Source organism: Amphibalanus amphitrite, unplaced genomic scaffold, assembly GCF_019059575.1.
Source record: "Amphibalanus amphitrite isolate SeventyFive unplaced genomic scaffold, NRLGWU_Aamphi_draft 001262F_arrow, whole genome shotgun sequence".
NCBI classification, from domain to species: Eukaryota; Metazoa; Arthropoda; class Thecostraca; order Balanomorpha; family Balanidae; genus Amphibalanus; species Amphibalanus amphitrite.
Window position 1 is genome coordinate 116,559 of NW_024882755.1, and position 21,304 is coordinate 137,862.

Here is a 21,304-nt window from a genome sequence, read left to right on the forward strand (position 1 = left end):
TGAATCAACTCATGACTCAATTCTGATTTAACTCATTGGACATACTCATCAAATTATTCAACATAAAATGTTTGTGCAAACCCAAGAAATACAGGTAGTCGTAAAGCAGGCGTCACACTTATTTCTGCAACCATAGAGAGGCGCTGTACCCAGAGATGCTTTCTAATCAACCCAAACCAAACCAAACCTAATCAAACCTGGCATAACCTAACACAGCCTACAACCTAAAACCTACCACCTAAAACCTAAAATCTAAAACCTAACCTACAGCGCCTCTCCTTTGTTGCAAAAAGAAGTGTGACGCTTGCTTTACTATGTAGTGAAATCCATTCATGGGTGCATACTGCATATGTAATTCCCGACAACTAGTGAACTAACTACATGTAGATATTTTAAAAAAGCTAACATTAACCATTTTATTTATGTATGAAATAAAAATAAAGAAAAACATGTTGCTATTATTATTGAAACCACATAACACACCTTGCATACCTATAATGTAAATAAAAATGTCAGCAGCAAATCAATATGTACCTAACTACGTGCCAGCTGCAAGCCAGCACAGTATTGATTTCTAAATAAGAATGCAAATATGAAGCCTTTAATATATGACAAATATGAAACCAAATGTAAGGCTAATTAGAATCTCAAAATGCAAAGAAAAAACATTTTGTTCATGCCCTGTTGCCTTGTGGCCTTGAGAATTTAACAGACAAGGTTTAGGGCAAGATACCTATAAGAAACGTTTAGGGCATAATCCAATAATGTAGTGTGGTTCACTTTTTAAAGGTATAAACACATGACGTCAATTATCTTAACCTTAGCTTTAGCTTGTCATAACTAATTAAACTCAAAATAAATAAACCAATTTTTATTAAATTTAGCAAAAAAAATACAACACCGAGCCTAAAAATGGGCGTTTGCGTTAATTATAAATAACAAAGTTAAATAAAACGTCACTTTCCAGTTGATTTGCGTTATGGTAGCGTTTTTTTAGCTATGGTAGCGCCGCTACGATTTTTTGCTTTTCCTTTACGTTTGGGATATGGCAGCAATTATGATTGTCGACAGAAATTGCTAATAACTTACAAATACTCTTATCTATGCAAGCTCGAGAAACATTTGTCCACGTTAATGACGTCATACAATTTTAATTTGAAACCAAATCATGTTATATTTTTTCTTAACATTTATCATTTTATTATTTTCTGGCTAAAAAGATCAAGTTCTCATATCGTTTTAAATCTGTTCCTATTCATTTATCAGCTAGAATTAAATAAAAACTTCATTTTTCATCTTGTTTACGAATAGTTATTTGCGACGTCATGCGCGACCACGAATTAGGAATTGTGAACCATCGGAAAAGAAAAATGTGAGGGTTATTGATGGTCTTTCTAGACAACTTTGATAGACAATTATTTAAGGTTTTATTTCAATTGTAAACTGGTATCTATCTCATACTTGTTAGTGTCCCTTACTAGCACTCACAAAGCCAACCCAATGTGAGTATTTCAGTAACAGTCCACAGATGTAGTGATTGCATAAATACAGGCTGAGGCAATTGCAATGCTGACTTGCCAAAGTTGAATATAATAGGTAGCTGATGCCAGCCAAAACATTAAAGGTGCTCACTACTTCACTAGCAGTTTCATGACTTTTAAAATAAGTTTATCTTACCTGGTGGCGGGAGCAGACTGTGACAAGTTCCTTGAATCGATTCAAAATGTGACTCGCGTTACCTTGAATCGACTCAAACTCTGACTCATGTGGCCTATCCATAGGTGAATCGACTCGACTCATGATTCATTAAGCTTTCAAATTATTTGATTCGACTCAACTCATGACTCGAAGAAAAACGACTGATTCTTGAGTCGATTCATGATTCAACTCTGAGTCGTATACAACCCTGCATGGGAGCCGCTTATCACTCGGCAGAGTGAGCTACCATTTCACCGTTCCGTGCTTCTATCCTCAGGATACTAAAATCCTTCTCCTCCACGCCGCAACCCCTTTCCGTGCTGGACAGGCAACTTTATCTCATGCGGGCTGCTCCCTTGGAGCGGCACCGCTGCTCCTGAGGGAGCGCACCCCGTAGCCGGGTGCAGTGAGTACCTTGGGGCTGGGTGGCCTGTCCTCTGGACGGGCTCAGCCCCGGTGACTCACTGGGGTGCCTGCCCAGACCAATGTCTCCCCCTATATCCTATCATCCTCCCGGCTCTGAAATGGTCCCATTGGACCGAAAGGGCCTAACCCAACAACAAAAAACCCTACCATCTAGTGAACGTCTGGCTGGCCTGCCAGCAGTGCCTATCGGAAGGAACACTTGCCTGTTCGGGTGAACGGCAAAAACGGGCAAAAGAAGGAAAAAGAACGGGCACATACTCCTAGTCGACATGAAAAGAAGGATTGAGGAAATAGATAAAAAAGGCCGAACCCAGCAATAAGCTCATTTAAGTAGTTTATGTTTATATTTTACAGAGAGATCTTTATATTTTGACGCACACAATAAGGTCAACTTCGAGAACAAACGTTTCCCAAGCTGAACAATTTACTTACCAATTATATGTAAATCTTACCTATAAGTTAAGCAATTACGTAATGGTGCGACGTGCGTAGGTATAACTTGTATTATTTGTACTGCAACAATGCAACTATATAATAAAGCTACCCTGCAAAAATTACCGCAAGCCAATCGGTCAAGTGGTAAGCTTCGTAAAAACGTGACCACGGCCGGTCGCTCATTCTCAGAAATTTCCGTTAACCTACGAAAGACTACGCTCGCTTCGCTCGCTCCGTGAATATTCCATCTGTGAATTGTATTTCAACCGTGCTAGTGATGCATTTTTCTCTTCTTCGTTTACAATGCACCAGTTAACATTTCACCTTTGACAAGTCCAGCCTACCATTGCCGTCGTGAAACATATCACATGTCATATCAAAGGTCGGAGGGGCACCGAGCAGATGCAAGTCAAACAGGCAAACGATGAGTGTGCCGGCCGAGGATCGTTACAGTTTGCAGCGGCCCGTTTGCTTATTGTGATTTTTGCCTGCGTTGTGTGCCGCCTCGCCGTAACTAGCGCATATCAAATGCTATATGATATGGGGCGGACATCGATCGTAGCAATCACGCGAGGGATGTAACGAATGTAACGGTGAAATAAGGGTCGCAGTAATCACTGCCATTTGGCAGCCAGAAATGGCCATTGCGGTTCTAATTATCAGTGGTCCTTTGAAGAGACTTGGGGCGTTTGTAACCAGAAATTGGTCATTTTTTTGTGTGTAACATTCTCATGGGGGCGGGCTCATTATAGCTCCGCAATTAGCATGATAAGTTGACACAGGCTTTTTCTCTGAGCTGGCAGGTATCGTCACATTGCGTCTTGAATTTTAAGGCAAACATTTCCCCAACTGTGTCGCGCTCGAGGCAAAGTGCCTACCCTAACATTACATAAGCATTGTAGTTTTGCCTTAAACCTGCAAGCTAACCCCAAATCACGACTCACGCCCGGCAAACATGCCACGAAACACGGCCACAACTTCCTCACGAGTCGGGGGCGGCCCGAGTGCATTTTTCATGCCACCCTGTTGCCCTCCGTGATCTCGCGCCACCCTCGCTGGCCGTGTTGCGATACGCGGCCAATTTAATGAGTTAATTGGCGGCCGTCGGTCACCTGACGCCTCGGGCCTCGGGCGACCTGCTGCCCTCAGTCGCTCAATAATGTAGCGTCGATAGCCGCTATCAGTCGACGGCGGAGACAGAGCAGCTGGTTTGGCCCTCGCCGCCCGCACACGACAGCCCGGTGTCAGCAGAGGCCCGACGAGGGGCCGACGGGCGCGCCGACAGCGGCTCGAGGACCTGAGGCTCCGGCGAGACCGACCGATCGGCCAGCCGCCTGAGGCGGTCAACTGTTGGTAGAGCCCCGGGACAGAGCGGAGGGGAAGAGGCGGGGAGGGACGGTTCCGGCGCCGATCATCACCCAGCCCGGTGCGTGCCAAGGTCCGTTTGAGCGGTGCGCCGTTTTTGACTCGGCTCTGCAGCCGCGTCGTTTGCCAACGGTAATGAGTCGGCGTTGGACCAACCCCTGGGCCATTACCGGACGGGCGGGCCGTTTTGATTCATGGACGGGCCGTGGTGGGAACGGGAGCTCCACGGCAGTGTCTGCTAGGAAGGTCCGCAATGATCGCCAGTAACGCATGTCCGTGGAAGCAGCTCCTCTCATTGATGGGAACAGAACTCCTGCATGGGTGGTATTCTGTTCTGTTCTGTTCTGTGGGCTGAACGTCCGACACGGACAATTTGAAAATTGCGGGGATGAATTGCATTGACAACTAGATCTTTATACAGGTATAGATTTGACAGCTACATAGATGAAAGATTGCTATAAGTGAGCGCTTGATGGGTCAAATAAATCAGCTTTACCTGTCGCAAGTTCAGATAAGCATATTTTTATGTGCAACATAGCCACCCTGGTGGACGTCTATTTTCAAATGTCATCTTCCACCCACCGGTACTTAGTTTGTCCCTTACAAGCTATTAGCTTTTTTACAGAAGGCCAGTAGCAATGACAGATGACTTTACACAACCGCTTTATAGGAGACAGCCTTGTCAATGACGTTAACAGAAACGTTTGGCTTTTATATAGAGCAAATAACCATACTGGATGAATAATTTAACAGTTGTCATTTTCACGTGAACCTGATCAAAATGTCATTCTATAACTGCACTAAGGCTACAGAGCACTGCAGGAATACAAAAGTCAAAGGAAAATATAAGTTTTTATCTGTGCGCATTTAAACGAACGCCGAGAGGTCCTCAACAAAATTTTATAACTAGAGTCCAGCGAAACCCAGTGCACTCAGTCATTACTATAGCAATATGCACTGAAAACTTGTTTACACCTTTCCTGGGTGTAAACACCCGAGAAGGGTATAGCTGATATTCTGCATTTTTTACCCTCGTCTGAGGTGTAATGTTTACACTCAAATAAAGTGTAACAAGACACTCGCCCGGGGCGTTGACTTTGCACGTTTACACTCTCCAGGCGGATGAAAGCGGCGGGTACACTCGTGATTGACCTTTTACTGTAGTGTTACACCTAGAGCAGAGCACGCCTTCCGAGTGTATATATCGATTCGATTTCGGGTGTTGTTGATTCCAGATCCCCTTCCCCTTAATTTCCTCCCCCTTTCCCCTGCACCGGTCACGCTCACGCTCTTTACGAAGAATAAACACCAGTATAATGTCAGAATATTTTAACGTTTATTGGACGTTGATCCGTGCAACAAGTACATGAAACGGCGAGTCCCCTGCAGATATGAACCGGGGCTAGGCGTTCGAGTCCAGCGCCTGCGAGCGCGCTCGAAGGAGATAGCGATGTTCGTGATGTACAGCTCGTCCTGCATGTTCGCCATTTTGTTTGGAATTCGGCTATCTTCCCCTTTCGACCCAAAGTGCACGCCATCTGCGATGGTGGACGGTCCGTTCGTTGTCGCGGGGTCAAAAACGACCTGCTCCTCACGCATCTCGAGTAGAAGGTGTTCGAGTTCCTTCTCTGAAACACACGTGGGAAGCGAAATGACTCATACTAGGGCGCTGCCAGAAACTTTAACCCGCGCCCGGGTGGGCCTCTCAGCCAACTTCGCCATGGGGGGAGGGGGGCACACCAGGTTAACTAAGAAAGTATTAGCTAAGACGCAGACCAAAGCAACAGATAGCTCGTTATAGATCTTTCAGAATCATTCAGGTCATTTTTTGATCAGGTCATTGCTGAGGTCACTGGAGGTCTCCAAAGGTAAAAATTTGACGAAGTTCTAGTATTAAACAAGGATGAAACAAAAACCAATAATCCTAGTGCCATAAATATCATCTGCAAGAGAAGCAGAGCAGAGCCAGCACCACGGCGCGCCTCATTTTTCCCATCCCTGCATTACAAATTAGCTTTGGAAATCACGCACGTCCTAATTTTTCGAGAAAAAGTATAATCTTGAAAATGCTATCAACTACTTACCCGTTCTGGAGCAGGTGGGCCTTCCTCAATGCTCAATAGTCACACCAGCTCAGAGCTCAGCACACTAACAACCACGTTCGTTGAAGCACAATGGCGCACTGAAAGCCGCGTGGGTGCGCGAGCGGCGTCACGCGCATGCGCCTTTGCCGTCCGGTACATTACACTTCAGAGCAGTGTTGAGCCAAGACAAAAATGCGGCAATCGCAGATCAAGGATCCTTTGTCAATAACACAGCACACATGAAGCGCGATCATCTACACTACAGGAAGGTGTTATTCGTAAATGAACAAAAGCTAGGTGTTTAAGTTCAGAATTGCACCTCCATAAGGTGTTGTATGGGTGTGATTTGCACACCAACGAGGTGTAATTTCGCTTTGATCAGTTTCTAAGCGTAATTGCCGTGTTATAGACCTGCGTATAGTGCTCAGTCTGCTATTTACACCTTTAGGTGGTGTTAATACGGCGAAGTGAGTGTAAAAATGCTTTCATTGTGTATTATAGCAAGGTTCTGCAGTGAGTGTTAAGTTCATACCTATATGAATACTTTGCTTGGTATTCATATATGCTTAGTATTCCTACTTTGCTAATACTTTGCTCAACGATGACATCAACTGATAATCCATGATGCTTTTATCTCTTATGGTTACGGACATGTCAGATGATGTAAGAGTAGCCAACAAGAAAACTTTAAAATAAATACTTAAAGATAAAGCACGTTAGATAAAATATGGCTGTTAAAACGCTGAGCCGGCTTATGATAAATCATACATAAATAGGTAACTTTATCAATGTGTTCAAACAACGCGAATTTATTAGATAATGTCGATATCTTAGATATTAGATAATTGGATAATTAGATATTTAGAATTATTGGATTATAATGTCTGTTGTTTTCACCAGACATGTCCATGGACCTATGATCTCAGCGGATGTCAAAACAAACAGCAAGTTAGGATCTATGATCCCATCGGATCCGGCGTTAAAAAAATATTGGATCTATGATCTCATACGACCTGACAATAAACCAAAAACATGGATCTATGATCTGAGTGGATCCCACCATACACAACATTTGAAACCATGTCTTAAAGGGTTTCTAGTCAATAAGTGCCAAAAAATTATGAATTATGGCGTGCAATCACATACAATCGCTAAAAAGAACGTTTGTGGGTTGAAAAAAGTGTTTTGGGGGATTCCTGTGTTGACAAAAAAGTGAGGATTTATGATCTCACTGGATAAATGAGACTCGGGTCTGTGATCCCTACGGATCTCTCGATAAATTAGAGAGCTGGATCTATGATCCTGTCTGATCCGAGATCAGGATCCGTGGGATCAGATCCCAGAACCATTTTTTCGGATCCATGCACATATTATTTGGTTTTCACTATCATTAGACTAAAAAATGTTGCACACGCCACACACCCTCAAGAATGCTCGTACACCTATACAATGGTTGATGCATGCTTTTTATGGCACTTCTAAACGGGTACTGGATGACGGCTCACATTCCATCTTTTTTGTTAATTCATCGCCATCTAAGCACAACAGGTAATCTGTTTTAGAGTTGGTATCAGTTTTTTTCTGCGATTGAACCAATCAACTGCTTGAAATATATTATTGAAAAACATTGGTGCAGTGTTGATAATACACTCAAAAACGATAAAATAATACTTTCTAGCTAAAATAATAGTTCTGATAGACCCATCTCTCTAATCAGCAAGTTTGTAAAAAGCTGATATAATTCGCCCAAAGTTGGTCACATTCCATTTCAGAGCCTTAGCGTGCGGTCCAACCCAAGCCTGATGAGTGGCCAGTCTGTATTCCGTGTGAAGTGTAAATTTAATTGCGTTCTAATGACGGTTTACCCCAAACTTAGCCCCTGCCTGTTACCACGAATCTCGGCAAACACGATAGGTCGATTTTTCTATCGGAAGATCCAATGCGAGATTCTATCGCGTCCGCCACCATCCGGCGTGAGGCACGCGCGGCTCGACTTTGTCCCCGTGCGTGTTACCCCGGGGCCGGCTGCGGCGGCGGATCGGCGCGCGGGCGGCGGCAGGTGGCCGCAGTCCGGGCCGCCGCCAGGATGCGGGTTTATTAGAGAGGGTTCATCAATTCGTAATGAGCTGTCGCCGGCGACGACTGCGATTGGCCAGCAGTGCGGCGGCGGCCAATGAGGGACCGGAGGCAAAAAATGGAGCCGGCAGATGGGCTGTGAGGTCGGCGCCTCGAGCGGGGTCAGATCACAACCGGTTTGTTCGCGACCCCGGACCGCCTCAGGGCACACTCGGAGCTCACGACCCCGACATGACCAAACAGCCACAGCAGGCGCCGTGTCGGGCGGCCTGTATGTTCGCCGGAGGTCTCGGCACCAGCGGCACCACTGGTGTCGGCGCTGGTGCCGGTGTTGGTGCCGGCAGTGTCCCTAGTGCAGTCCGGGAGAACCCATCGTCCTCCAGCTGCTGGGGTGGTGCCGGCGGAGGTGACGGCGGTGTTACCCTTCCCGTCGAGCCGCCCGTCCGAGAGAGGAAGCTTCTGAGGACGTGTCGTCGTCGAGTGGGAGGACCCGTCTCCAAACACACCGGGCAGAAGGAGAAGCCGGTTCATCTGGTTCAGAGGAGGAACGCGCGAGAGCGGCGCCGAGTGCAGGCGGTCAACGTGGCCTTCAGCAGGCTTAGCAAGGTGGTGCCCCTGGAGACCAGGTAAGTTTGACAGCCTGGCAGGTATGGGCGAGCTCTGCAGTTGGTGATGGGAAGGATCGCGGTTAGCTAGCATATAACAGGCCCCAGTCATAGCTGCCGAGAGGTTAGCAGAAGCGCTAGGGAGTGGCGCATGCTATTATACATATAACGATTATATATCTGCCTTCATGCGTTCTCGCAATTATCAATCCATTTCATTAAAAAAATCCTTTGGAGCTAGCCATTCCTTGACAGAGAGGTGAAATCGGCTCCACCCAAATCGCTCAGTTCCGAGACAGATGTACACATTTCAATTTGTGTCATGACTGTGGTGATGGTAATTATGGCACTTGTCAGAAAAGGTGGTGGTATTTGACTAAAAACGCCAACTTAAAAATGGCATACAAAATAATGGCACTCAACGCAGCCGATGAATTTCTAGTAGTAAAAGGCATAGAAATTAGAAACCTCGTTTGCTACTAAGGCCCTTTTTGACTTTACTCAATACTCATCCCGCCTGAAGCACTTCTAGGTCGAGGAAAATGCAGCTTTAATTGGCAGATATTTGTATTTCAGCAGTACAGCTGATGGCAGATGAGAAACGGTCCAGCATGCTGAAGTGCTATCCAATAATTTTGAATATTGGTCTTTTCTTCCTACACAGGATTAAAATAACTGCATAGGGTCATAACGCCTCATCTGATATGTCCTAATCTATGTAGTTACAGTCGGCCGGTGACCGCGGGCGGGTCAGGACGCGTGCGCGCTGCTCCGCTGAGCTGCACCCACGGAGAGTGTGCGCGCTCCACGAGCTCGTGTGTTGTGCCGGTGACTTTTTTCATTGGTTTGAAGGTGATCATATGATCGTGTGAGCTGGAAGCAAACGTGGAGCCTGCGACGGTTGCGCTTTCGTTTTGTCGACACGTTGCAGACTCGTGCGCCCGTCATGCCGCGCCGAGTAGCGTCTCAGTGCGCGGGTGAGGACAGCGACAGTGCAGCAGGTGATCATCGGTCGGACATCAGCTGCGATCAACGGTCCGTTAGTGAGCTGGTCCGTAACTATAGCGATCCTCTCAGTGAAGGACAGAAGCGGGACCGATCGGAGTCTGGCGACGCTGTGCCCGCCGGCAAGCGCGGGGCCAAGGAGAGGAGCGGCGAGCCTGGCCGCAGTCCGTTGACTCCCGGTGGTAACAGAGGATTCAAGGAGCAACTTGAGGTCGCCATCGACGGGCTGGAGGAACGGCTAATGGCTGCTTTCTCCAGGGAGCTCCACGATTTCCGCTCGTCACTGACGGCAGAGATCGAGAAACTCAACGATCGTGTAAAGGATCTCGAGCAACACGTGGAGGAGAGAGACGGCATCATCGACCAGCTGAGCGAGGAGCTCCGCCAGTCTCGCTCTGAGGTATCGGCGCTGGAAGCCCGGGTAGAGGAGGCTGAGATCAACTCGAGACTCCCCTGCCTCATCCTGTCCGGCGCCGCCATGGCGCCCCGCCGCACGCCCCGCCTGGAGCCGCCCCTGCCGAACCAGACAGCGCCTGCGGCGGTCGACCCTCGGCCGATCGCGCCAGCTGACACGGGTCGGGATCCTCCGACCGTGACGTCGCAGTCAGCTGATCGCCCGAACAGCAGCGGACCGGATCAGTCGGCAGGCCGCGGCGGCCGGGAGCGGGTTGCGGGGCGGGCCGGCGAGTGGGAGGAGCGAGAGGATATCAACGCCCTCGTCATCAGCACCTTGAACCAGTGCCTGCCGGGACTCGGACTCGCCGCTAACGACATCGACCGCGCCCATCGCCTGCCAGGTCCGAACAACAGAGTGATTGTTCGCTTCGTGCGGTCGGGTGAAGGCAGCGCCCGCGACCGGGTGATGGCTCGACGCATGGAGCTGCGCGGCAGGGAGCTCTTCATCAACGAGTCGCTGACCAAACTCCGAAGCCGGATCTTCAGGTCCCTGCTGGCCGCCAAGCGGGAACGGAGGATCTACACGGTGTACTCCCGTGGTGGCCACGTTTTCTTCAAAGAGCAGCAGCACGGCGTGGGGAAGAGGGTCGACACACTCGAGCGTGTGCGCGAGCTCGGTTTCGGCGTGCTCGAGCGCTAGAGCACTACTAGCGGCTGCAGCCTTCCACCGGTGCCCAGGTGACGTGCCGCTATGCAGTTGTCTGACATCTTTTCAGCTATAATGTTAGATTGTTAGTTTGTTAGGTAAACAATTTTACAGCTCGCGGTTGTGTTACAGTAACCATTTTAGAGATGTTTAGTTTTTTTTTTTTCAAAGTGCGCGAGCTTAAAATAATGTAACGGGTTTCAGCTAGTACGGTCTTCTACTAGTGCTGAATAACCATAGAACTGACACTTTAAAATTTCCTTGCATTTCCTTGCATCATCGGTGGATGCTAAGTCATTTTCTGCTGTCGCGGGCTCCGCGTTTGCTGTTTGCGTTTGCTGTGTTCTCTTGTTGTTTTTAGGTTATTTTAATCGCGGTTTATATTATGTTGTTTCCATTGTTTTGTTTCTATTATAGTTTATCATTGTTAAAACCCCCGTTTGCTTTGGTACAATTGATGACTCTCAAGCTACAGGCCTGGTGTTTTGCTCTCCCAAATAATTCATGTGTTCCCAGAGTTTGTTTGTTGAGCCGTGATCCCGTGGTGCTGCTGGCGGCGCCCGTGGCGCGGCCGGCTACGGTACTCGTCTCGGCTTCGCGGCGGGCGGCGGCGGCGGTGGTGGTGGCGGCGGCGGCGCAGGAATCCCCAATCGCAATCCACTTACGACCATCGCGGCTGCCGACGTCGTCCCTGGCCGGCGGTGCTCGCTGCTGTTCGTCTCCTCTACATTCCGACCGAACCTTGGTAAATCAACGTAAAATGCGCACTTGCTATCAGATTTATCTCAGCACATTTCAAACACCTTCTAAGAGAAAATGGCAAAAATAGAAATAATTTCAAGTAACGTTAGAGGCCTAGGTTCTCAGCACAAGCGTAGGGATGTTATGCATTACTTAAGGAACCTGAAATGCGACATAATATTACTTCAAGATACACACTTAACACCTGAGAAAATTCCCTCGTTTAATAACCTATGGAATGGAAAAGCATACCATTCCTGCTTTAGGTATAACAGCAGAGGTACTTCAATACTTATTAGCAAGAATCTCCAGCATGAAATTGTAAGCAAGCATGTAGACAGTAAGGGAAATTATATATTAATAGAATGTAAAATTGGCACGGATATATACCTCTTTTGTAGCATATATGGGCCAAATCGTGACGAACCGGATTTTTACGAACGTATTGGCAAAATTCTGGATAGTGTTAACTGTGATCACATGGTTGTGGGGGGAGATTTCAATTTCATTATAAATACAGACATTGACTGTTTTGGTTATGCACAAGAACATAACGCAAAAGCTCGTGAAAAGTTTCTCTCTATTTGCAACCAACATAATCTGGTTGATGCATGGCGAAGTCAGAATCCCACGGAGAGACGATATACTTGGTTCGGACCAGCTCATGCTAAGGGCGCTAGGTTGGACATGTTTTTCGTTAGTCAGCACTTATTAGCTTTGTGTCACGACAGTCAAATTACTTCTGGTTACCGAACTGATCATAACAACATATCTTTACGTTTGCTCATGGGTGAGTCACGAGGACCAGGATTATGGAAATTTAATGATTCTCTCCTGAGTGATGAAGGCTACATCGAAACAGTAGAGCATTGTATCAACAGAACTGTAGAAGAATATTCGCTGCCTGTTTATGCTCAAGAGTTTATTTCAGATACATGTAATTACAAAGATATACAGTTCAAGATAGGAGATGATCTGTTCTACGAAACACTACTTGTTATGCTCAGGGGTGAAACCATAAGATATTCCAAAGCAAAGGCGAAGCGTAATAGAGAAAAGGAAAAAGAACTCGTTTCAAAAATAGCGCTCGCAAATTCTCGGTTAGTAGTAGAAAGATCAGAGGAAAATGTTGCTACAGTAAATTTATATAAAGAACAGCTTGAAGAACACAGAAAGCCAATCATCAACGGTCTTATTGTTCGGTCAAGAGCTAAATGGTACGAGGAGGGAGAAAAATCTTCTAAATACTTTCTCGGCCTCGAAAAAAGGAATGCTATTAAAAAGACGCCAACAGCCCTTAATATTAACGGACAGAAGGTCGCTAAAAGTTCCTTAATCCTTGGTGAATTTACAAAACACCTAGCTAGTAAATATAATAAGGGTCATATCATGTCATCCTCAACAGAAGACTACATCAAGTCTAACACCACAAGTTCTTTAACAACGCATGAACGTTCTGTCCTAGACGAGCCTATAACATTCGAAGAACTAACGACTGCGGTGCAGAAAATGAAAAAAGGGAAATCTCCAGGATCTAACGGATATACCGCATGTTTTTTCAGACGTTTTTGGGAGAAATTGGGACCCTTCCTTCATAGAGCATTTACTTCATCCTTTGAACATGGAAAGATGCTTCTAACACACCGAGAGGGTATAATAACCATGATCCCAAAAGCAGGAAAATCACTCGATAGCATAAAAGGTTGGCGACCAATAACTTTGCTAAATGTAGATTTCAAAATAATATCAGCCGCTATATCATCCAGACTTCAAAATGTTATTGATAAACTAATAGACCCATGCCAGACAGCATATATTAAAGGCCGGTATATTGGTGAGAACACGCGTCTTGTGTACGATACAATAAGTAATTTGATACAAAACCAAAGTTCAGGACTGATTATGTCTGTCGATTTTGAGGCAGCCTTTGATTCATTATCCTGGTGCTTCTTGGCCAGAACGTTGGAAAAGTATAACTTTGGTCCGGTCTTCCGTAAAACAATCGAGCTGGTATATCTAAATAACCAAAATTTTTCGCGAATTTTGTTAAATGGTTACCTAGGAGAAAAAATTAAGTTGAACTGTGGGATACGACAGGGTGACCCAGCATCAGGCTATTTATTTAACCTTGCAGTCAACATATTGGCAACGAAAATAAAAGAAGCCAAGGAATTTAAAGGTATAAAAGCCATTGACAATTTAGACGTTAGGATATCGCAATACGCCGATGATACACTGCTGTTCTTAGAAAACAAAAATTGCCTGAAAGGAGCTCTTGAAGAATTAGGAAAATTTTCAGAGGCCTCTGGACTAAATTTAAACATTGAAAAGTCGACATGTCTTCCGGTCGGTTTTTCCCCGTCTAGTGAAGAGGAAAATGATTTTGGTATCAAGTGGGTTAAGGAAATGAAAATACTAGGCATTATCTTTAACAATATGAACAAGAATGTAACAAAAATTAACTTTGAGCCTAAACTTTTACAAATTCAAAAAGAAATAGCACAGTGGCGCAGAAGGAATTTGACGGTTCTAGGACGAATAGCCGTGGTTAAGTCATTACTCATCTCACAACTAGTACATTTGTTCACAGCTCTGCCGAATCCCTCACAGAATGAACTGAAACGCCTTAACACATTGTTGTACTCATTTGTATGGGCAGGCAAACGCGACCCAGTCAAACGTGCTAAGTTGATTCAAAAATATCACAATGGAGGATTAGCCATGGTTGATATCGAAGCATTTATGAAAAGCATTAAGCTGACGTGGCTCAAAAGACTAATGAAAGCGCAAGCTCCGTGGGCAGCTTTTTCCAAATTGGAATTGCCACATATTCAAGACATCCTATGTTACGGAAGCAAACGTCTGGGAAAAATAACGGCTAAAATTAGTAACCGTTTTTGGAAAGATGTATTAAACGCATTTACGTCTTTCAGTCAGCAATACCAACCAGAAGAAACACAGATCCTCTCTGAAAGCATATGGTTCTCAGACTACACGAAATTTAAATCATCCATCGTAAAAAGTTGGCATTCAAAAGGGTTGCGTTTCATCATTGACCTATTTAACGAAGAAACAGGAAAGTTGCACTCGAAAGACAGCTTACAAACAGCATATAATATAAACATGACATTTATTTGCTATGAAGGCTTAATGAGAAGCTTACCAGACTCCGTTAAAGCAATGTCAATACCTAAAAAATGTCAACCAACAATGCCATCGCGAATGAACCTAGTTATGAATCATCCTCATTTTTCACGTTTTGCCTACGATATATTCATACAATTTAGACAGAAGGAACTATATGAAACCAATGCGCGACAAAAACAGAAATGGATAAGAGACCTAGGATGCTTCGAAGCAAATAGTTTTATTGAAGTACTCAAAGCAACAAAGTCAGCATATGTTAGAATGTTTCAATTTAAGCTCATTAACAGAATCTTAGCAACGAATAGATATTTACAAATGATGGATATAACAGATAGCGAATATTGTACATTCTGCAAGGTCCAGCCTGAAACGCTTGCCCATTTATTCTGGTACTGCCCTATAACGAAAGATTTCATAACCAAAATCAAAACGGAAATTCTGCAGAAATATGGTATAAATATAAACGTAGGTTTAAATACATGGTTTTTCCCTACGAATTTGAGTGCAGAGGAGACGTGTATAATTACACTGGCAAAGTTGGTAATTTATCAAGCACGCTACAAAGAAAACCGACCAACTATTGTGCATTTAAAATACAGCATAAAACAACAAGTTGAGATAGAGGAGAGTATAGCCAGGTTAACAGGAAAACAAGAGAGTTTTGAGAAGAAATGGGAGAAATTGAAAAATATTACCATATAAGATAAAATGGAAACAAGTGTTATTTTAGGTAACACCTTGGTCCTTCAAGACAAAACTGCACTAGGTATACATTCATACAAGTTATAATAACACAAACATAAACTAGTGTCTAGTGGTGAAACACAATACAGCAAAAAAAAAAAACAGTATACATATAGCAAGCTTAGTAGGATTGCATAGTAAGCTTAAAGTAGAAAGCTAAACATATATAGTAGTACAGATAGTAGTACATACATATATGGAATGGAGTATTCCATATATGTATGTATATGGAATAAATATATATATATACATGAATATATATGTATATATTCATAATAATAGCAAAATACAATACAGTAATACAATAATAAATAAATACAATACAATAACAATAATCACACAAGATATAACTTCAGTATAAAGTAAGTACGCACAGTACGAAAAAGTAACTGTACAGCAAAATGCGCTGACTCGGGCGAAGTAAGTATACGTTAAACAACATACTGAAGATCAGTTTGAATTTTTACATTAGACATAGCAAATAACATGCAGATGAAAACATTCATTTACACTATCACATGTTCATTCGCTCACCAAACAAACATTACCCCAATGGATGGTCAAAAATCTTTTTCCCCATGGAACGCAGCGAGCTCCGTCGGCGCCTGGGGTGGCGTCGGTGGCTAGTGGTCTGTATATATTTAAAGAGACCGTATTAAGGTCTTGATAACGTCGCCGTTGCCGACGCTGCCGTCGCGCCGGCCGCGTTGCCGTCTTGGTGCCTGGGGCCGGCTTCGCCGCGCGCGTCGTTGGCGGCATCGGTATCTATGTTCAGCTGACACTTAATAGCATACCCCGATTGTTAAGACACTAGTCGCGCGACCATTTATGTGTGCAGCCGCTGACCATCTGTGTGGGTAGCCGCTGCGGCCGCTGACCATGTGATCTGGACGGTGCCAAACATCTAAATGTTGAGTGTGGCATGGCATCGGGCCGGACGGCGATGTTTGTCTGTGTTTTTTTTCTTTCGCAGAAGGGATGGGAGAGGAGGGATTGTAAGAGCACGGGGACTAGCTGCTTTTTTGTTTTGATCTGAGTTGCGTGCCTTGCCTTTTTATGAAGGTTTCATGTCTGTGTGAAATAAATGTTTTGAAAAAAAAAAAAAAAAAAAAAAAAATCTATGTAGTTACTTCAAATCACAAGCAGCCATATTAAGGTATAATTTATAATTGAATGACGATATTCTTGTCGGAAGGAAATAAGAGTGTTGCGACACAGTTTCCAGTCTGGAGAATCATCAAAGCAGAACCCAACGGCCTACCTTACCGGTGAACTTTGTTCTAAGCATTTCCTTGTTACAACAACCTATCAAATTATATATAATGTGATAGGTTGTTTCAAGGCTCGGTTACCAAGGAATAACAGTACATAACCATTACAAATTACATATACATTACATTACATCACTCAATGAATGGTTTATAATCGATGTTTGTACTTACCTACCTTGACGGAAGTGGCGTGGTCGTCAGCATCTCAGCACCTTCAGCAACTAAAGCGAAGGCCGTGCCTTATCACACTTGCTTAGCTTTTATCTGAAATATTCTCGCAAATATTCTAGACGAGACTCTTGCAAATAAAATAAAAAAAACTTCAAAAGCGTAAATGCACGTAGCCAATCTCAAATGAATCAAGTCAATACGCTTTTCCCTGCACCGTGAACGCAGATCTTGACGAAAACAGAACGACTCGCACTCTGAACCATCAAACTAATCACTAAGCACAGCCTCAAACCACTGAGGTTACCGGAGTCTCATCTAGCACTGATCTTGATCTTGTCAGCTGTCACCGCAGGCGTCCGCCGGTCACCTGATACGGCTCCAGTCACGTGACCAAGTCTCGAGCCCCAAGGCGTAGAGAAGCGCGAGGCGGTGACACCCGAGCTCGAGAAACAAGCGCTGCTCCTCTGGGTGCTACGAGCTGGGGGGGGGGGGAGGGAGGGAGAAGGGAGTGGGGATTAGGGGACAGAGGGTCGGGTCTGGTTTGGTGGCAGTGACTGGCATAGAATATCGCTCACCCATAACAGACAACGAGACGCGACGGAGAGTCGCGGAAGAGCAATTGCGGGCCGAGGTACGCTGATACTTGAATTGAGAAAGACAACATCCATGCAATCCTACTCTGCTTTTCAGCTCGATGAGCAATCTCAATCTGTCTTCTAGGCCGTTGCACCGATATAGGTGCCGCCTTTTCTTGTCTCCGATACTATCAGAGCAATCTTATGCAGCTACGGGTTACTGTTATGCATGACAGATACATTATGAGGAACACACATTACATATACGAGTACAGGCACACACAAAAAAGGCGGCGGCAGTGCATTCGCTTCCGTTTGTATGCAGTATGCACCTACCTGTATGTATATGTGAAAATATAGATTTTTTTTTAGAAAAAACTATAATAAAGACGGATGAACGGACGCAAAGGAGCATCTGAAATGTATTGACTATACATGACCCATGAATGTCATACTGGATCAGCGCTGAATGTACAGGCAGCCGCTTCATCTGAACTGGCTTAACTAACTAAAAGCATCTTCATCGCCGTGACTTTCTCACTGGAGACCAAATCAGTTGCATCTTTTCCTTGAACTGACGTGAGAGGTTCAAGATTTGCCATTGAAACTGAAATTCGGTACCTACCGTTTCCGTTTCAATATGAAAAATATGATTAATTTGTTTCAAATCCATTTTCAATCACGAACAAAATAAGTGGGATATGTATTTGACTCATAGGTATTTTGCGGTGAAGTTTGCAAAACGTGATAAAATGTCATAAAGCTTTGCGAGTTCGACAACATATAGCTCAATCAATTTTAAGTGTGGACTAGGACCAGGCATGTCTTGTCTCGTCTCAGATCAGGCCTTTCTACCGACTCTGGGCCTTGATTGAAACGAGTTTAATTTCCCTGGTGTTTTTGACAAAGTTTCATCACAACGACGTCGTCGATGTCTCGCTGTCGTTCATCAAAAATGCCAATCAAAACCATCAAAATGTCTCACTGTTGCAGGGGGAAGAGGATCAGCAAGGTGAAAACTCTACACAAGGCCATCGAGTACATTGACCAGCTGCGCAGGCTGCTGGCAGCAGATGACCTTAGCCGAGGTCACGTGACCGGGCCAGCGCCGCTCGAGTCTGGAGGGGACAAGGAGAATGCGTGGTGTGCGCCACTTCAGGTAACTACGAGTACCAGAAGCCGTCGGTAAAGTTGATGGATCTTATACCGTATTGCCCCTTCGCTCCGATATGGCGGACGGCTCACGCCTTACTCAAGGAGTGGTGTCCCTTTTGAATTTAAGACATTTTGTGGAGACCTATCGGTACATAGGTATGTATTGTGATGATCGAGTCGGATTGGTCAAAATTATGCTTTGACATGCCTACTTGGAAAATAGGTACACATATGTTTAACCCGCGCACCGACGGGGGTCTGCGCCAACTTGGAACCCGGGGGGGGGGGGGCGGATGACCCCCCCTGAGATCTCGAGAACGAAGCAAGATAGCTACAAGCGGGTAAACGGCATGGGGTACGCACGGGCAAGGTCTACAATTTTTACCAAGGTAATTTTCAGGTCAGGTCAAAGATGACGTCACAGGGGTCAAAAAGTCAAAATGGTGGCGCTAGACATTGAGAGTTTTTCTCGAATAACTTTCGAATTTATCAAGCTAGGAACAAACTAAGGGCACCATCGTAATCCTCTCGTCAATCCGCATCGAACCATATATGCTGACCTCGAAAGGTCAAGGTTTAAGGTTCAAGGTTGACCTCATGTCACGTGACCTCGAGGTCATCATGTATATCATTCGATGCCCCTTGACGAGCTGAACACAATGAGACCATCTGCGCGGCTGTATCTTGTTCCTGTAAGAGGTTATTGGCAAAAAATTGGTGACCTTTGATGACGTCACATGACCTTACAGCTGCCCAACAGCAAAACAGGCCTCAAGGTATTGAAGGTTGATCGTATATGAAGTCATGTATGGTATATGGGGCCATTCTGACGCGTTTTAGTGGAAAAAACAGGGAGTTGATTTTTCTCCCATCGACATATAAATTGGGGAGGTCGAGAAATTGACCTGACCTTAGGTTAGGTTATCGATATCAAAATTCCGAGATACCATGTGTAAAATTGATAAGAGAATAGTCATACCAAATTTCGCGGCGCTACGCGCCGCGGTTTTCCCGCTATTCGCGAAAAACCTCGGGGGGGGGGCGGATAACCGCCCCCCCCGTCGGTGCGCGGGTTAATGCTTTTGCGGTACCAACACATACAAGCTATGCCATCTCTTGGGCGGAGGTTAACTCTTGCTCTAGAAGCGACGCCGACGTAAGTTGCAGGCTTATATATGTACAGGATGTGCGGCACAGTATGGGTGCAGGCGCATACCACTAACGCCATCTCTTGGCAGCGGGAACAGCTAGTAAGCGACTGGCAAGCCATGCGGGACAGCATACATTCAGGCGCATACTACTAGCGACATCTCTCGGTAGTTGACGTAGTTACATGGGCTCCCCGTTGCATGCGTATGTACGGTGCGCGAGGAACTAGAGTTTAGAGGAGCCAGAAGAAAATAAATCGCTCGTTCTTGAACACTGTGTAGTTATGTGCGTGCTATATTTTCACCTTTTCGTGTCTCACGTCGTTCGCAGGTGTACGCAGACGACTTCTACCAGCCTCCACAGCAGCACGTCTACAACATGCAGTACACCATAATGACCGGGTTCACCCCCGACCAGTAGAGCTGCATCTACCAGCCTCCACAGCAGCACGTCTACAACATGCAGTATACGATAATGACCGGGTTCACCCCGGACCAGTAAAGCTGCATCTACCAGCCTCCACAGCAGACAGCAGCTTGTCTTCATCATGCAGTATACGATAATAACCGGGTTCACTCCGGACCAATAGAGCTGCTTGCGCAATATCCAAGCATTGGTTGGGTACTTCACCGGTACCCAGTTCTGTTCGGCTCGATGACCATGACATTCCGGCCCTGTTTGACCGCCGCTGCCAGCACACGTTGACGTGTCAAATTGGGTTTCCATGGAGACATCAACAAATTCGCATCTCCAACATTACCACGGCACAAAGTATGATGTCAGCTCGCGAAATGTGTTGTCAGCGTCGGTGAAACAGGGGCCCTGTCCCACCGAATCGCTAGCAACCAAATCACCGAGACCGCACAAGAACGAGTCGACTTATGACGTGCCAGATTAAGTGAAAGCGAGTTAAAGATCTTCTGGATAGTCACACATTTTTACGAATGGCCATTGGTCAATCTACAAGTGCGCTTCGCTGCACAGTGCACAGCTTCACCAATGTTGAGTATTTCTGTGCTATTTGAATCCGTCCATGTCAGCCGTCCCGAGATCCCGTTCAAACACGCGTCAGATTCATGAATTTGACAAACGCAGCCTAGCGGTATGTTAGGCTATGCGGTATGGTATGCTAGCGGTATTATACAGCATACGCGGTATGCCTCATGCAAGCTATAGTGAGCTTTGTCTAGTCAGTGCCAGTAAGTTGCTAAGGTGTCTATCAATATAATACTATAGATAAATAGGCTTGCTGTAGTGTGTGACGGTGCTGGTAAAAGGAAAAGGTAGTTGCCAGTTGGTGTAAGACTAAGATGCTTGAGGTGCCATCTGCTGCTGCATAGTGTGACTTGGAATTCTGTGTGGGGAGTTGTGAAACAAGCAGGTAGCCTTAGAATGCAACTTTTCCGTCCAAAGATCATGCAACTGCAAAGCAAGCTGTAAAATATAGTTACTTGTTTCAAAGGTGAGCGTTTACATAGAAGCGGGTGCTGTGTACTTGTGTTAGACACTTAGATGCATTGGTATACCGTCAAATAAAAATAAAAATGTGATAAGA

At 45.2% G+C, this 21,304-nt stretch overlaps 1 protein-coding gene and 1 long non-coding RNA gene across 2 annotated transcripts; one reads left to right on the plus strand and one right to left on the minus strand.

Moving 5' to 3' along the window:
- Positions 1-5,293: 5,293 nt before the first annotated feature.
- LOC122371607 lies at positions 5,294-7,010 on the minus strand. Its single transcript, XR_006254759.1, has 2 exons — positions 6,009-7,010; positions 5,294-5,552 (listed from the first exon to the last, which is right to left on the minus strand). It is a non-coding gene; the product is annotated as an uncharacterized LOC122371607 (long non-coding RNA).
- A 1,253-nt stretch (positions 7,011-8,263) lies between these two features.
- LOC122371606 (twist-related protein 1-like) lies at positions 8,264-21,236 on the plus strand. Its single transcript, XM_043348031.1, has 3 exons — positions 8,264-8,710; positions 18,439-18,604; positions 20,080-21,236. Exons 1-3 carry the CDS (start codon positions 8,316-8,318, stop codon positions 20,167-20,169), a joined length of 651 nt encoding a protein of 216 aa, XP_043203966.1. The 5' UTR covers positions 8,264-8,315; the 3' UTR covers positions 20,170-21,236.
- Positions 21,237-21,304: the final 68 nt, after the last annotated feature.

Excerpts from the sequence above, each read along its gene's own strand:
- LOC122371606 (XM_043348031.1), top strand. The coding sequence starts at position 8,316 with ATGACCAAACAGCCACAGCAGGCGCCGTGTCGGGCGGCCTGTATGTTC. Across the intron at positions 8,711-18,438 it reads GTGGTGCCCCTGGAGACCAG|GGGGAAGAGGATCAGCAAGG; the intron begins GTAAGTTTGACA and ends TCACTGTTGCAG. Across the intron at positions 18,605-20,079 it reads CGTGGTGTGCGCCACTTCAG|GTGTACGCAGACGACTTCTA; the intron begins GTAACTACGAGT and ends CGTCGTTCGCAG.